Raw genomic sequence first — 18,615 nt, 5'->3', positions numbered from 1 at the left:
GTGCATCAAGTCCTTTAGTTGACGTGTTGATTAAATAAAGCCCACATTGGGCTGACAAAGGTGTGAAGGAGCTGCAGAGCCAGCATCTCTCTCTCGTTCGTGGTTTTTGATTAAGCAGTTTTACTTCGGCTTGAATCCTGCAACCAAAATTCACGCTGAAGACATTTGGCCTCTTTTTTCCAGTGGGGGGGGATTTCTGTTTTGACTTCCATCTAGTGGTGTTCTAGAGGTGGTACACACTATTATGCTACAGTTCTGAGTCGGTGATGATGCTCCCAAGACTTTTTCCTATGTTTTGTACAACTACGAGATTTTTAAAGCCAATATTATTTTTGCTTTAGCTTTCTACATATTTTGCTTTCATACATTTTTATTGTGGATGTTATTGTGCTCCTGCTGTTTTTCAAGGTGACTTGAAAAGCAGTTCCACCTCTGAATGTTTCATAGCTGCTATCGTTGACTATGAGAAGATATTTTTGCTAGTATATGATAAAGATTTCTATTCACACAGACAATTTAAATACTTCAGATTTAAATGTCAGACAGTCTTTTCCATGAGCAGTAACAAGCAGAATATGATGAGCTCAGTTACATTTGACTACAGCCAGTGACAGAACACTTTGCTTTGAATCTACTGAGCCAGAAGCAGATTGTATAACAGCTTGTTATATTTTAAGAAAATCCTTCATCAATTGCAAATTTTCCTCTCATCAATAAAACTGATGTCCATCAGTTCATCAGTGCAATAATGTGCCAATTCTGTATTTTATATATATTACAGTCCATCTGGAAAGTAATAATAGCATCTTAATCTGTTCCACATGAAACAGCCATATTCCAACATGGATAAAATTAATTTTCATACATAATTTAACACACAACACCCCTTAATAACAAATCAAAAAAAAAAGCTTAAAAGTCTAGCAAACTTATTAAAAAGTTATAACATGCAGCACCTTTGACAGAATTACACCCACAAGTATTTCTGAGTGTGACCCTACAGGCTTGGCACACCTTTTTAGGGAACGTTTCTGTCATTCTTTTTTCTTCTTTGCAGCACCTCTGCAGCTCCATCATGTTGGTTGGGAGCGTTGGCGCACAGATATTTTCAGATCCCTCCAGAGATGTTTGGGTTCCGGTCTGGACTCTGGTTGGGCAACTAAAAGACCTGATGCTCCAGACATGATGCTTGGCATTCAGGCCAAAGAGTGCAATCTGTGTTTCATCAGACCGGAGAATTTTGTTTCTCATCTGATAAAAAGGAAGGACTCCCATCTGAGAGCACTTCAGGTACCTTTTGGCAAACTCCAGCTGAATTATCATGTGCCTTTTACTAAGCAATCACTTCCATCTGGTCACTCTATCATACAGGCCTGGGTAGAGTGCAGCAGAAATACTTGTCCTTCTGGAAAGTTTTCCTCTCTCCATAGAGCAATGCTGGATTTCTGTCAGTGACCATTGGGTCGTTGGTGAACTCCCTGACTATTGCTGAGACTGGCCAGGCAGCCAACTCTTGGAAGAGTTCTGGTGGTTCCAAATGTCTTCCATTCATGGTTGATGGAGGCCACTGAGCTCACTGTGACCTTTAATGCTGCAGATATGGTTCTTTTTTCCCAATCTGTTCATCGATACCAGTTTCTGAGGTAAAGGCCATGAATACTTATATAAATCTTATATCTTCATTGTTTTAGTTTCCATAGATTCACAAGAATTTCAACTCTTTTCACTCATTATGGGGTAGTATGTGTGGAATTTTGAAGTAAAAATTAATTCAATTCATTCTGGAATAAGGCTGTAACAGGAAAAACATGTGGAACCTGTTCTGCAAATACTTTCCAGACACACTGCATAATCATGGCAATAATTAAAAAGTGATAATGCATAGTAGAAAAATACAAGCATTATCGAATGATGCCACTGCTAAAGCACTGTCATTCTCATAACTCTCAAAAACACAAAGAAGCATATTGTCAAACTATATTAAAAACCCAAACAAACACACAAAAACAGCAACAATAGTGCAAATGATTACATGTATAAGCTGCTGAACCTTCCTCTCATAGCACTACTAGATGATCACAACAGTGCTTCTTGGCACATGGAAGCAGACCTACACAACATGAAGAGGCACAAATGTAGATCTACAGTAAAGCCTGGACAAGAATTGAACTGGGCTGTACTAATGTAAAACCACAACAGACTGTGTTTGGTACAAAATGACTTATGTCAGCATCACAGTGCTCAAACACTCCAGTGTGGAAACAAAAGTACTGTTACATTTGGAAGATGAGGTATTTACAGACAGTTTATAGAATTTAAGGTAATAAACATCTTCAGTCCAAAGGCAAAGTGAATAAATGTAAACACCAACCATTACACTAACATTTAAATCATTTGTGAACACCATTAAGCATCAACCTCCCAACTTTTTTTTAAAGCGAGTGACATAAATGTCAAAGTCCTCCCCTCTCCTCCAATTTCTGGAAAAGGGCCAGGCTGCGGAGACGAGACTGTCTTTCTCCGTTCTTCCACAGAATGAGCAGGTGGTCCGCCGAGCATGTGACCAAACCGTTCTCCTTGAAACTTACGAACATCTGAAATAAGTCCAAAAGACATTACTGCAGCCCTGACATTACATAATTATAAGAAAGAACTTTAGTTTAAGCCTTATGTACCTGGACTGCTCCTGAGTGTCCAATCAGATCTCCAGTCAACTCCAGCATCCTAATGTTGGGAATGTCTATAACCTTCTTCGAAGGAGGACCAGATTGTTTGTTTGAACGGCCAAAACTCCACATCCCAAAGAACCCTGTCGTGTGGACAGAAAATTACTGTTACAGGATACCCAAGGACTAACTTACATTTTTATATTGATTATACATATAAAACCCAAAAACTATACTTGTTGCTGATGATATTGCTGTTAAAAATATATTTTCTGTGTTTACGGGTAGAGATGACAGGATAGGCTAAAAACAGCATTACCATGACTGTCAGAATAGTAACTAATAGGTCTGCTCTAAACGTCATAATAATGATGTGACAGGAACACTGACTTGTGCTAACCTGCTACACACCACTTTTATTTGATATACACCACGTCTGGCCAACATTACAGCACTCCCACCTCCACACACACATTCCTCAGTCTTTAAAGTTTCCAGTCATAATTATTTATACTTAAGTAAGTAATAGATCATGGAGAATCTAGTTTTAGCAGTGTGTGTGTCTGTGTGTGTGTGTGTGTGTGTGTGTGTGTGTGTGTGTGTGTGTGTGTGTGTGTGTGTGTGTGTGTGTGTGTGTGTGTGTGTGTGTGCGTGTGTCTCACCTGAAGAAGCTGGTTCAGCCGGCAAAGGCAAGTCTTGGATCTCCCACATCCTCACACTGCCATCTTCAGAGCAGGACATCAGTTCACTAAAACAGAGGCAGTGTCACACACATACACACACAGATTGTCTGCATAGCAACAGCTATTTGAATAATAGTCGCAGGCTGATTTACTGCTAGATAATTATATTGAAAACAAAACTATTAATTATTAAATTTGATTAAAAATGCACTGGATCATGGCTGTCCAAAAAAATCTTTTATCAGTGAAAGATATGACTCCCTACATATTTATCATGTGGCCATCTTGTCTTGTAGGCATAAATCTACTAATGTTTAGGTAATAAACAGAAGCTTGATTCACAGTAGAGAAGGCACAGAAGCCAAGAAAGCCTTAAGATTCAGTCTATGAGGGTTCAACATAACATAAAGCAGGAATAATGAGGCTTCCCTTAGTGTTATGGATGAAAACAGCAGGAAGGCAGTATTGGCGCTACAGCTGAACTACATGAGGACTGACTCAGTGAAAGAGAGAAAATATTTCAGCCTGGAGTTGATTTGAGCGCCTGGAACTCCATTAAAGTGTCCTTTATCAAAACACCTGTTCAACAACTTCAGAGGAAAAGCAATTATTTCAGCTCCACCACAAGTTTCTTTCACACAGCAAGACAATATGTTAAGAACAAGATAAAACATCAGCTGACTGTATGACTGCTTGTTTAGTTTTCCATAATCTTTATATTTGGAAGATATCTTTTTAAACTGTCTACAAGCCCAGTCTTTCATACCTGCAGCTTCCAGAGATTTACTCCACCGCATTTATTTCAAAGTTGTAGTTACTACTTATTTTGCACATTTAGATCCTTAATACAATAAGACTTATGGAATTTGTTGGTGCCCTGTATAAAACCATGGACAAAAAACAAGAAGTAAAATCAGCAAACTTTGGTAAGATAAAAGTAACTTTTGACTGGTACTGTACATGGCCTTAAGAATTAAGTAAAATATGTCCTGACCTATGAACCTGACTGAGACTGTTTTTAGTTTTGCAGCTAACTCAGACTTTAATAACATTACAGTGCTGACCTGCTTCTCTGAATTAGTTTGGCTAACAGTCACTGCTCATGAACATGTTACTCTAGCATGAACATGTTACTATAGAGTCAGTCTCACTCCCTCTTGAAAGTTGAGTAAATTGTACTAAGCTATCACTGATCCTTTGTGTCTAACGTTTCCCCACAAGTAATCTAATCACGTTGCCGTCATAGCAATCACCAGACTCTCATCCTTCAGTTGGACAAAGTCCAGCTCAACCATCTTGATCTGCAGTTGTTCGGTTATGAAGATGAGCTGTGAGTTGGAGGGTCACCCCAACCACAACCAACAGCAGGTATAACTTAGACACTATGATTCTTACAACTGTAGTGTCTATGGTCAGCATGTAGGAAGTACCATGTTTTTTACATTTGACCTCATTTCATATCTGCCTTTCTTTCAAGTTGAAAGAAACTCCATCATGCTACCCTTATCTGATTTTTACTACACTACAAACCTCTCAAGTACTTTTCAAAAGAACAAAGAAAAAACAAATGAATACATACAAAATACAAAAGTATTCCCTTAAAAGTTAATACTAACCAGAGAGTGAGCTCTGATGGTTTCTTTTTTATAAATGTATTCAAGTAAGCGCAGATCACCGTGGAGTGCATGTGCAAACTGCTCAAGCTACAGCTATTGATTTTCAATTGGGTTGTTTAGTTTTCCTTTCAGAAAGTATTTTGCCCCTGTGTGTTCTAGAGGGTAAAAAAAAGAAGTCTTAGAAAAGGTGTAAGATCCTACCTGTCAGACAGCAGCATGGTGTGTAACACATTAGAGTCATGGGCAACCTTCCTGTAGGCCACCACGCTTCTGGTCTGAACACTGTAGACGTAGAGACCGCTGCCCACAGCAGCAAGGATGAGCTACAAAACACACAAACAGAAAGTTCTCATTTTAAATGATAATAAAACAACAGAGTATTCCCAGTATACAAGCCCATCCTGCCCTTTCCTGTCCTCACATTTCCATTGGTGGTCAGGTGCTGAATGGACATCTCGCTGGGTTTAGGAGCCCCCATTCGTATTTCAGTCTGATTGTAGGCTTGGGACTCTTCCCAGAGAATGTGTTCATAGGCCAGGAGGTTCCAATCAGTCGCATTCCATAAGATCAACTCGCCCATATGGGACCCACTGGCGAAGAGCCCGTCTGAAGAACACAAGAGGAAAAGGCATGAGTCCAGGGCTACAAACACAGTGAGAATAAAGTGTTGACATAGCTTCTAAATGTATCAAACCTGGCGACCAGGTGATGGCAGCTGTGGCTGCAAACAGTCCTAGAGAGTCTACAGGAAAAGAGCTTACTGATTTAAATACTCTGTAAAAAGGAGTTCACGGTCTCAGCTCCTCATTTTGGGCCATCTCGGATAAAAAGTGAAGTCTATTTTGTAAATCTTGGACTATGTTTCACCAAGGAGGATTATCTGTGGCCACTAATGGGCTAACGGCTGGTGATTGGAAAGTCGACAGCCAGTGAGAAAGCAGTTTAACAGTGAGACACGCACATCTTTGTCAGACCCGTTTTAGTTTTTTTAGTTTTTAAATCAAGATAACAGATCTTCAGTAGCTACAACAACCTTTTACACGGTCTGTGGGTTCAAAATGCAGTCTCTTTGCAGCTTAAAAATCTAACAGACACACCGAGTTTCAGACTGACCATTGACGTTGATAAGAGCTCGGATCTGATCCTGGTGGTCGGACAGGCAGCGGATCTCAGCCGCTGACACAGAGGAATCAGCAGAAACTGTCAAGCTGTAGATCACTGCAAAGACAAAGGAATATTTGGTTTCAAATAACGCACTTTTAATCTACTGATCTGTTCATCCGCACCATATTTTGTGCTCTTACTTATTTTTTTATCCATGGCAGCTGCTATGTAGTTCTTCGGCAGTTCGATCAAAGCAGTGATTCCTTCGACACGTCAAAACACAAAAACATTGATCAGCGTCAGGGACCAGCACGGTTGGTGTAACAGTAAAAATGTGGTTGTGCGATGGACATTTTTTTCTCACCAGTATCACTGTGGTTGGGTCGCTGACACTGCAGCTGAAAGTCTCTATTCCACACGCATAGTTCTTCCCCACCAGAGAGCCACACACACAGTCGCTCGAGCACCAGCAAACACTGAGACAGACACACAGCTGGATCAGGATGTGAAATATCATTTTAGATGTATTTATTTTTTTTAATTTTTAGATTTTTAATTTCTATATACACCAAAATCCTTTGGTGGAAAATTCGTCCTTATGAAAGGCACTAAGGAAAAAAAAATGCCAACATCAAGAGATGATGAGCAGGTCCTGAAGTTTCTAATGAAGAAAAGGAAGAAACTGAGATTCTGGATTCATCCAATTCTCACAAGAAGGCAGCGACAGAGACAATTGCACGGTTTCATCCAGCAATTGAAGCTGTATCATGACTACATTCGTACAACATATTTGAAGATGTCAGTGGGGCAGTTTGGTATTATTTTACTATTTGTATATCCAGGATTGGTGCGCATTTTGAGCTATGTGCACACTGGTTGCCAAATGCGTGGTCTGATTGGTCAGATCACTTTATTCTGATCAAAAAAAAAAAAATCTGAAAACCCAAGCTTGGTTCCAAAAATAATATGTCCAAACTCATCCAGCAAAATCCTGCAGTTTTTGTAAACAGCTGCATTAAGAATGGGTGAGTCTGAAATATCTGCACAGAGAGCAAATTATGTATTCCTCTGCCATATATACAGCAGAGGACCATATGTTTTTATGGGACATAATATAGAAAAATAGAAACCATTTGTTCACCACCACAGGGGATTTTAAATGAAACAGTGACGATGTAACTGAGATGCAGTCTCTCAGCTTTAATTTAAGGGCTTTAGCTGAAGTATTGCATTAATAGTGTAGGAAAAAAAACTGTGTATACACAGTTTTCCATTTTTCAATTCAATTCAATTCAATTCAATTTTATTTATATAGCGCCAAATCACAACAAATGTCGCCTCAAGGCGCTTCATAGATACAGAGAAAACCCAACAATCATATGACCCCCTATGAGCAAGCACTTTGGCGACAGTGGGAAGGAAAAACTCCCTTTTAACAGGAAGAAACCTCCGGCAGAACCAGGCTCAGGGAGGGGCGGCCATCTGCTGCGACCGGTTGGGGTGAGAGAAGGAAGACAGGATAAAAGACATGCTGTGGAAGAGAGACAGAGATTAATAACAGATATGATTCAATACAGAGAGGTCTGTTAATACATAGTGAGCGAGAAAGGTGACTGGAAAGGAAAAACTCAATGCATCATGGGAATCCCCCGGCAGCCTACATCTATTGCAGCATAACTAAGGGAGGATTCAGGGTCACCTGGTCCAGCCCTAACTATATGCTTTAGCAAAAAGGAAAGTTTTAAGCCTAATCTTAAAAGTAGAGATAGTGTCTGTCTCCCGAATCCAAACTGGAAGCTGGTTCCACAGAAGAGGGGCCTGAAAACTGAAGGCTCTCCCTCCCATTCTACTTTTAAATACTCTAGGAACAACAAGTAGGCCTGCAGAGTGGGAGCGACGTGCTCTAATAGGGTGATATGGTACTACAAGGTCATTAAGATAAGATGGGGCCTGATTATTTAAGACCTTGTATGTGAGGAGCAGGATTTTGAATTCAATTCTGGATTTAACAGGAAGCCAATGAAGGGAAGCCAAAACAGGAGAAATATGCTCTCTCTTTCTAGTCCCTGTCAGTACTCTTGCTGCAGCATTTTGGATTAACTGAAGGCTTTTCAGTGAGTTTTTTGGACATCCTGATAATAATGAATTGCAGTAGTCCAGCCTGGAAGTAATAAATGCATGAACTAGTTTTTCAGCATCACTCTGAGACAGGATATTTCTAATTTTAGAGATGTTGCGCAAATGGAAGAACGCAGTCTTACATATTTGTTTAATATGTGCGTTGAAGGACATATCCTGGTCAAAAATGACTCCAAGGTTCCTCACAGTGTTACTGGAGGCCAAGGTAATGCCATCCAGAGTAAGAATCTGGTTAGATACCATATTTCTAAGCTTTTCAGCGCCGAGTACAATGACCTCAGTTTTATCTGAGTTATTTTCACTTCCAAAAATAAATAGCTGATAATACAGATGCAAGATGTGTGTGTGCGTGTGTGTGTGTGTGTGTGTGTGTGTGTGTTTTTAGGGATTTCAAAGGTGTTTTTTGCTACCTTTACAGAAGAATGAAGATCTGAAATGGTCTGGACCCTGTTGCCTGTATCAGGGTCCCAGAGCTGACAAGCAGGATTAAGGAGAATCAAGCCTGAATCACAAAGTCATGAATTACTCATGAAACACTTGCTGTACATTTGTGTGCATTGTTTCAGGATACGCTGAGGCTTCGGTCTGAAGAGGCAGTGATAAGCGAGGTGTTCACTGTGACTTCATTTTTGCAGGTGATGGTGGTTATGGCTGTTATCTGCTGAGAATGGCCCCTCAGCTCCTGCAGCCTCTCCCCAGTCTAGCAATCGGACAAGCAAAAATAAAAGCAATTAGCAATTAGTCCCACTGTGCTGTGTGCAATTTCGCAAGACGCAGAAAGAAAGAAAAAAAACTGGCAGCATATTACCTCAACATTCCACACCAAAACAAGGCCATCATCCCCTGCTGAGGCACATCTGGGTAACATGAGAAGAAAGGTAAGAGTTATTTCTTGAATTTACACTCCTGTGTCACACTGGCCCCTCAGCTGAGAATTGTAGGATTGGCAGGACTCTGCTTTAGCAGGTCGACTAGTCAATTGCAGATACAACCTATTCATACAAGGAATCATTTCCTGCAGCTTCATCTCCACCGAGAAATGTTAAAAAAAAATACATCTGTCCTGGGGCTTATCGCGTTACTTGCTTTCTGACCCTGAACCATCCAAGCTGCCTGTTCCCAAAACCAACAGACAGGATGAGCAGATAAAACAGAGACAAAATGAGAAGAGAGGAAGTGTTGAGGATACATTTTCAGACTTCAAAAGCAATCTGGAGAGAATTTTCTGGCCTTTGCCCCCAACTGTGGACCTGTGAGCAGAGAGGACGAGACCCAAAGGAGGAGGTGATTACTGGAGGAGACCAGGCGTAAAGCAACCCCCCCTCCACCCTGACATACACACACACTTAGGTCGGGTATAAATCCCAATCTTACACTTATGCAGGTCCACTCTACCATCCCAGTGTGTAGCATGCTTCCACAATACAGCGCAAACGAGGAGAGCAGGTGCAAACCTTTATGTGTGTGTGTGTGTGTGTGTGTGTGTACGGACAGTATTAAAAGGCTTTGGTTATACTGTACCATGCACACACCATCACATAGTGGTGATGATTGGGCTCCTGTCATGCTCTGTAAGTTTGTTGTAGGTGAGGATCTCCTGTCAATCATAGTGGGATGGAGGCCAGCCAAGGGTAGAGAGGAGAGAGGTTATAGAGGGAAAGAGAGATAAGAGAGGGCAGGAGAGGCGAGAGGGAGGGTTGGGGAAGGGGAGAGGGGGCCGTTTGCGGTCGGCTTACCTGAAGTCATCAATCTGCACCAGAAATCGAACAATGTCAAAATGTCCTTTCAGCACCTGCAGCTCAGTGAAGCAGTTTTTGGGCTGTTCCTCTCCAATGCACAGCACAGGGCTTTTCTGCAGACACAAGAGGGAAAGCAGTGAGACAAACAGGCCGCGGTGCTGTACACCCAGCCCTGAGGCTGAGAGTAGACAGGAGAGACAAGAGTACGGGAAGAAAGAAGTGGAAAGCAAACTTGTACTTCTAAGCAAATATATTTTTAAGGGATACAAATTGGCATTTATATTTTATTCACTTTTGTTTTTGTTACTTTACCCATCTTACAAAAAAAGAATAGCCATAGCTGCATTCTGATTTTATATCAAAAACATGACAAATATACCAGCTGTTCAATTGTTACTTTTTCTGTAGAGTGAGTTGTTGTGCTTCTCATACTTAAATCCCAACTGGCAATATGTTGGAGTTTTTTGTCATATGTACAATAAGATGGGTGGAGGGTTTCATTACTTCCCTGCTATTGTTACTACTCATGAACGTGCTTAATACTTAGTGCCTATTACAGGTTTCTTATGGAAGTACTTTGCATTGTTATCCTGAAATACCTTTTTGACACAGCTGATAAGGCCTATGTTTTATAGGTTAAACTGTTTTGGAATAGCTAGCGATATACATATTATATAGGTAATTCATGTTCTACTTCATAGTAATGTAAGTGGGCTACTCAGTAACCATCATACATTTCAGTCTATGTCCTGTCCACAAAGTATAAGCATGGTCTGACACCACCATGTTAAAATACTACATCTCTGATATTGGCCTTACTTTGAGAATAAAGCCAGCATAAAATATTTTGAGCATTGAGTTTAGTAACAAGGAAATTATTTGTCTTTTATCAAACTGAAAATAACAAAAAAACACTTTATCACTTTATTATTATTATTATCAACTGCTTTTTAACAGATTGTTAAGGTAAATACAGAATAAATCATTGACATGGCAGCAGTTCAGTGCATTCATTAGCAGATAGACTTGGTAAAAACAACCTGCTGAAGTTTGAACTGAGCATGCGAAGGGTGAAGAAAAGTGATTTAAGTGAGTGAACGTGGAGTGCCGGACATGCTGGTCTGACTATTTCAGAAACTGCTGATCTACTGGGATTTTCCTGCACAGCCATCTTTAGGGTTTACAGAAAAATGTCCAATGAGAACATTTCTAGTGAACAGCAGTGAAAACGTCAGAGATCAAAGAAGAACAGCCAGACTGCTTTGAGCTAAAAGGGGGATAAAGGCAAATCAAACAACCATTTATTACAGCCAAGGCGTGTAGAAGAGCACCTCTGAAAACACAACAGACTAAACCTTGAAGCAGATATGAAATGTTGCCCAGTCTGATAAGTCTCCATTTCTGCTTTAAAATTTGGATCGTAAAGTCAGAATTTGGGAGTTAAAAAACAAAACAAAACTTGAAAGCAGGGAATATTTCTGTCTGGTGGTGATATAATGGTCTGGGGATAGTCAAAAGAGCCTGGATGACCTGGATGACTGTGAATCTTCACAGAGATACGGTGTCGGGGATAGTTTTTTGGCACACTTTGGGTCCCTCGGTATCAAGTGATCAACATTTAAACATCAAATCCTATCAGAGTATTGTTGCTGACCATGTCCATCTTTTCATGGCCCCAGTGTACACATCTTCCGATGATTGCTTCCATCAGAAAACAACATGTTACAAAGCTCAGATCACATTAAGATGGTCTCTTTTACATGACAATAAGCTCCTGTGCTCATATGGTTTCCAGTCACCAAATCCCAGTCTACCATGGGATTGGGATGTGAAGGAATTGAAGATGGCAGCAACTGTGTGTGACAACTACAAAGGTAAAAGGGTGTCCAACCCAGTACTAGCAATGTGTAACTAGCAAAGTGACCGGTGAGTGTTTACGCCTGTATTTAGTGGATATTTATATCACATAGTGAGACAGGCTTGCTGAACATGGAGGTACAATCTGCTTTGGAATACATGAGGCTTTGGGGGAGTTTGGGGGAAATGAGCGTTTATGGGACAAATTACAGCATATTTCCATAAGTTACACAGGTAGACTCATAAAATCATCACATGCTGCAAACACGAGCTCCCAGGCTCAGCTTACCTCCGCTGAGCTCTGAGCTTCCCGACCACCGAGAATCCACCGGAGCATGACGTCAGCCGGTCAAACACAGCGAAGCCAGATTTTACAGACGCTTCTCTGAACACGAACCCAAAACTCAAAGCACAAGGCAGCTAGCTAACGTTACAAGCTTCTCTATCTGAAAAGTCCCCAGCGTCACACAGAAACAGCCTCTCGCCGTTTTCACTGTGAAGAGGCTTCGGTGGGTAACGCTTCGGTTTGTTGGACAGATAATTTAATTTCGCCAGAACTGAGAGAGTCACGTTAATACTGCAGTTTTCAGCTACATGTTTCAAAAGGTTTTCCGTCACGACCACAACAAACCGTTCATGTGACTCGCACTACGGAAGCTTTGCATGGACATGATTCACTGAAGTCGAATGATAATTGGGAAGTAAATATATTTAGACCGCTGCGCATTTTAATGATTTCATGGACTTTTTCGACACTGAACCCAGCATCCACTCAGTCAGTGTTTGTATTCGTTTGTGTGTTTTGCTTAAAATAATCTACCCATGCCTATTTAAAACTAATAAATCTGCATTCCGAAGTTGCTTTACTTTTCAGCATAATGTTACATTAAACCTTAAAATGTATTAATAATAATAATAAAAATACTGAATTAACAATTCAGTTAATTCAGCGATATAAATAAATAACGATATAAATGCAATTAATGATAAAATAATAAGCTACACACGTTGAAAGCATAGATCTTGATAGAAATAGCAGTGGAACTGTAGAAACCAAAAACAACTTAATCCGGGGGGGTTGTTTTGTTGTTGTTTGTTTTGCTTTTTACTTTGAGATTCTCATTTATGGATTTCCGTCTCGAACAGGGACTGACAGAAATCTGGTCTTGAGCAAGGTCAGTCTTTGGAACAACCTCAATGCCCGATGATATGAATCCTGTTACAAAGGTAACACATGTTGAATTTCGGTCAAAAGTGAAATCACTTCTTTATGTTGGTCACACCAAACCTATGGGTCTCAGTGCACTTTTAAGCTCAGTAGAGATATAGGCAGATTTAGTTCAATATAACCAATAAAACCAAGGTTGCCTTTTTGGTACATAGAGAAGTCAGATGCCTGCAAATCCACAGCAAAAATTACTTGCTGTTGAGAAAATGAGGGAAACAGACTAATCTGGGAAAGCTGGATGTATTTTTTACTATTTTAAACAGTTATTACTCAAAAATGAAGCTTTTTATGCTCCACTTTAAGAAATGTTCTGCAGATATACATGAAAACAGCCTAGTACTATCAAATTATTTACATTCATCAGTCTGCACAATGAAGCTCAAACATTCAAGATTGCTAAAACACATTTTGGAATCAGGTCAGATCTTTAAATGAGCGTCATTCCTCTTCGTACAACTAGATGGCAGTGTGTAACAATAACACAAGATCAGAAGTCTCAAAACTCTACTAGTGAGGGAAATCCTTTTTTTTATCAGTTGTTTCCTTTTGTATAAAAAAAAATTATGATGTAATTCTTTTTTATACCCTCTGGGTCAGTTCAGCATTTTCTGCCCACAGTTTCCTCTCTTCCTCTTGTTTATTTATTTTTTTCCTGCGTCGACTTCTGCAATAATGCTGACCTTCTCTTCAACCAAACCTTCTTCCTCAGCTTTACAATCTCTTTCTTTGAGTGTATTCCCTGTTAACACACACATACACACACGCACCCCTAGCTGAGTCTGCTCCTGCTCCCCCAATTGAGACGACACGCAGTGTAGGGCCTGTGACCTTCATGGTGGCTCAGATCTGTGGCTGGCACTGATTTCTGATTTAGTGTCGATCCGCTGCGCTTGTCAGGGGCTGCGAGGTGCTTTCCATGCGGTAATAGAAAAGCTCAAGGGCAGCTTGAGAAAGGAGGAGGGTTAGGGCAAGGGATCGGTTGAGGTGGAGTGAATGGGTTTTAGATGTGAGAATGTTTGTTTTACTACAGTATCTGTTAGATGGGTCAAAAATTTAGATTGCAGAGCACTGTTTTCAATCAATATATAATTATTAGAAAAGTTGTGACTCGTGATCCTGTTACTGAAAGTCTACTATTACTGAATAAACTGTGCTAGATGAAAAGTCAGAGAATGAGAAAAATCAGAAGAACATGTGGCCATGATGGTAACATTTGTTAGTGTTTCAGGATTGAATGAATTGGATCAAGTGGCAGATATTATTATGTAAATAATGTAGACAATCCAAGATTTTTGAAAAATACAGGAAATAAGGTTGATAGAACAGAAGTTAAAGAACAGATTCAGGAGCACAGTGGGAAGAAATGTGGAAAAGAGAGTTTGTTGAGTGCAGTAGCCGAGGAGGACGAGGTGTCAAATATGACCAATGGTAGAAATCATCTAAGATGTGAAAGCCCTGATGTGATTGTCACTGAAGCACTAAAGGCCAACAGATTCAGGGTGAGAAAGAAAAGAAGTCTGCATGCTCCCTCTTTCTCCACCATAGTGCCTGATTTCACCCCCTATCTCCAGCCTGTAAGGAAAACAAATGGTTATGATGATGGAAAAGGAATTAAGTAGTAATTTAACAAAGGGCCAACAACAGTATTCAATAACACACTCCGTCCCTTGCTGTTGAGAGGGGTCTTGTAGAGAGATAGGCTCATTCCTGACCAACACACTTCACTGTCCCTCTTCATCAGGCGTTCACTGTGTTCTGCTTTATCTACTGAGGGCTTGCCTCCACTTAGACCTGAACACACAGGGCAGCACCTTTATAAGTTCGCAGCTAATGATAATAATAATATTATTTTATTTGTATGGCAAAACATAATTACAGAGTTCTTTGCAGAGCCAAATAAAAAATCACACGTAAAATAAAAAAACAAAAACAAAAAATAAATCAATAAATAAAATGTAACATAAACCCATTTTGTAAATTTCTTTATAAAGCTACTTTAATCAATATATTCTGCTTCTCTGAATTATTTGGGGACACTCAGCTTTATGTACATTCATTGCATAAAAATCTTTGAAATTGTTTATTTGCTTCGTCTTTTCTTTTCGGGGATGCTGAGGATGCTCCATTTTAATGTGATAGTGGTCACTTGTCCGAAAGAAAGGTAACCAAGGTGACATTTATCATTATTTCACCCTAAATGGGAGCATAATGACCTAAATACCACCAAAAATAAATAAATGACTGCGACTGTAAACGCATCAAAAGATTTTTACTACCATCATAAATTAAGAAAGAAGAGTATGGTGGAAGGTTTGGTAATTTTCTTATAGACTTATGTACAGAGTTTCTTTGAAACCAGAAGATTCACCCTTTACTGGCTATTAGAAGATAATCATGTTTAAGGCACTTCCCATTTTGATTTAGTTTATAGACCTTTGAGTCTGCTTCCATCTTATATGCAACAGACACACTTGGTAAAGTAGTGGATGGAGATCAGAGCATTGTCAAATATTTTGCCCCAATGTGCAGTGAACATGCAATTTTGTTGCCTTTGAAATGGTTGTTTTGAAGTCAGGCGTCAGGTAGCCAACCATTGCAGTCAGTTGCTAGCTTCAGGCTGACTTTGGTGCATGAAGACCTTTTGCAATCATTGGTCAAGATGGTGATATAACACTATAGCAATTGTTTGGAGACAGGTTGTGCAATCGTCTTGTGATCAAAAATGGTCACCCAGTCGTTGATGTTGATGCATACCTCTGAATGCTCAATTGGTCTTTGGAATTATTTTGGAATTATTAGGAATTTTACTTCAGGATGATCCCAGAGTACCCTTCCTTTCTTGTAGATCCAGTGGATGTGTAAGTAGCAATTTAGGCCTTTGTGTAAGATGTGTTCAGGCTCATAGCAAGAAAGTTAGCAAAATAGCTCTAGCTAGGGTTGTTAACAGGTTTAGGTTTATTAAATAAGCTAATCACAGTGAAACCTTAGAAACACATAATTATTTGTAACTGTTAACATTTCTCCATATTACAAGTAACCTTTGGAGCTGTTTGAGACGTCTGTGTCTATTTGTGTTTCTGCTGTCATAATTAAAAACCCACAGAAGTGACTGTCAGCAGCATCGTGAGCTTTCTCTTGGCATCAAAATTGTCCTTTCTTCGTTATCCTGCACTGATCCTTTAAATTCGTAGGTTCCTCTTGCGTCTAATTTAAACAGAAACAGGATGTGCACTTGACTTGAATCTACATTGCAGGTAATGGTGGTCTGGGGCTGACCAGGACGGAGGAATGCATTTGAGCGTCTGTCATTGTGATTTGTCACATGAGCATGACTCTAATTGCTGTGTTTCAGTCATCATGGGTTAATTATCAGCCTTGACCTACAGTATTACATACGTACAGATTATACATGAGGGTGGAAAGATTATTTTTACACAGCACCAAAACTTGGGAGATATTACACCAATACAATATAAAGCTGCCAGTTCTCCTTTATTCTGTATTATCTTCCTCTCTGCCTAACTGATCATCACTGTCTCAGTCTCTCGTCCCTCCTCCTCCCCCCCTCCCTCATTTGGTGACCCTCTAATGTTCTGTTCATTTTCTCTTATGAATAGATAATGGACAAAAATCAAATCTCTTCATTTGCATGTAATACAATTAAGACCTTTTCAAACAAAGACAAATGGAGGGAGCAGCGAGATGTCAGTCAGCCTCGTCAGCGAGTGAGCAAAGACAGCATCAGCGAACCTCCCCATTTTAACGAAAATTAATAAAACCTTCAAATGGAATTTTCTTGCCACCATCTGGAATAACAATCACCGAGACACTGCGAGACTCTGCCTGTCAAATAACATTAAAGCTCCCATGAATTTGGATTCATAGCATGGATCTGAAGCCACCAATGTATCCGTACCCCTTAAAACTAAGAGGATAAGATTTTTGGGACGTGTGGCCTGAACTGACTTCAGACATAAATTTCTTTTTTGTCTGCAGCTTGTTTTATGAGATATATTGCAATATAATTTTTTACACTGCTATTTAAGTATTGGTCAATTGGTTTTAATGGCAGATAGTGTCAGCTTGATATCTATATTAGACTATAACTAAGCAATGTAAACTTCAAAGAGCACCTATTATGCTCATGTTAAATAAGGTTTGATTTGATATGATCGCATTGATAGATACAATCATATTTGGGTGAAAGGCTGGAGCCTTTCATAATTCTATTAAAAAGACACCAGCACTGCAAACATGGTGAACAGGTGAACCTCAGTGAATGCAATTAGCCGAGGAGAGATCAATACAAGGGAGAAGAAGAGAGTCAGTGTCGCTCAGTCACAATATAGTAAAAACTGCTTGTTTCTGGATGATTTCATAAATCACCTGGCGCAAGGTAACCAGTCTCCAGACAGCAGCAATGGGAATCAGACTGATTACAATCACTCTCAAAGATATTGGCGAAGGTTTGCAAATAATTGCTGTCTAATGAATAAATATAGACAGATTCCTTAAACAGTCAGTCTGCACTGATGAATGCAACACATCTGTGACAGGTCTCTTTGCATCAGAGGACTTGACCCCATTCAGTAGCAAACCAATGGCAGACTGATAGCAGACTAATTTCTTCTTATTGTCAGTAAGATTGCTGGCATAAAGAGGGAGGAGCTGAACCTGCTTTTTTCAGTCAGGCCAATAAGTTTTCGGACCTCATTAGCATCTGTGTGTATTATGGATACCCCTCTCATACATTTAACTTAGATTAACTTAGTATAGGGAGCATGAAAAAAGAACTTTTGTGCACATCTGAAGTTTAATATTTGTACCTCATTTTATTTTCTACTTGAAGTTATTCTGTGTTGCAGATTTAAGGGCAGCTAGTATTTCATTGTTTCATGACTAGGCCGAGTGGCTTTGACAAAGATTCCAAGAAGTATTAAAAACAGAGACATAAAACCTATTTATTAAGCTTTATTGGTAGGCCGATTTCTAGCTTCAGAGGTTAGCACTTTCCCTCTGTTTTCATTGTTGTCAGTGGACAAGTTTGTATGAGTATTGTATTGATCCTCTAATCATCATATCATAATTACTGAAATGTCAGTCTACTGCTGTTGTTTTGTAAACATAATTACAAAAGTGTGAATATTTGTGTGTTACCATTCTGATTTCTAATTGCTCTTTAGTTTTTGTGCATAATGTCACTCTGACATCCTTCTTGTGCACATCATAAACATATGTGCAGAAAGAAAATAACCACACGTGCACACCTGAAAATGCATGCAAACACACACATTTAAACTGTTAAACTCTCTCTCACACACACACACACACACACACATACACACACACACACACGCAAGAAAATTAATGAGCTCTCATTCATAATCCAGGATAGAGAGAGCCATATTCACCCTTGGATGGTTTATTGACTGATTTCATTTATTTGTGTGGAATAAATAGGAGGTAAACATTGGCTCGCGCTCGCATTTTCTGCGACACCCTCGCTGCACAGCATTCTGGGAGAAATGATCCCACCAACAGCAGGGTCACTGATTGGCTACCGCGTCAGTGTGTGACAAATTA

The 18,615-nt window shown here is 39.8% G+C and overlaps 1 protein-coding gene across 1 annotated transcript; it reads right to left on the bottom strand.

Moving 5' to 3' along the window:
• Positions 1-515: 515 nt before the first annotated feature.
• wdr41 (WD repeat domain 41) lies at positions 516-12,449 on the bottom strand. Its single transcript, XM_006804756.3, has 13 exons — positions 12,094-12,449; positions 9,945-10,060; positions 9,017-9,065; positions 8,780-8,908; positions 8,619-8,681; positions 6,434-6,545; positions 6,270-6,332; positions 6,079-6,183; positions 5,387-5,571; positions 5,167-5,288; positions 3,329-3,414; positions 2,676-2,809; positions 516-2,594 (listed from the first exon to the last, which is right to left on the bottom strand). Exons 1-13 carry the CDS (start codon positions 12,139-12,141, stop codon positions 2,454-2,456), a joined length of 1,353 nt encoding a protein of 450 aa, XP_006804819.1. The 5' UTR covers positions 12,142-12,449; the 3' UTR covers positions 516-2,453.
• Between the last annotated feature and the right edge of the window lie 6,166 nt (positions 12,450-18,615).

The sequence above is a fragment of the Neolamprologus brichardi genome, chromosome 7 (genome assembly GCF_056152115.1).
Source record: "Neolamprologus brichardi isolate AB-2024 chromosome 7, ASM5615211v1, whole genome shotgun sequence".
NCBI classification, from domain to species: domain Eukaryota; kingdom Metazoa; phylum Chordata; class Actinopteri; order Cichliformes; family Cichlidae; genus Neolamprologus; species Neolamprologus brichardi.
The sequence above is the reverse complement of the archived record's forward strand: the minus strand, read 5'-3'. Positions and strand labels throughout refer to the sequence as shown.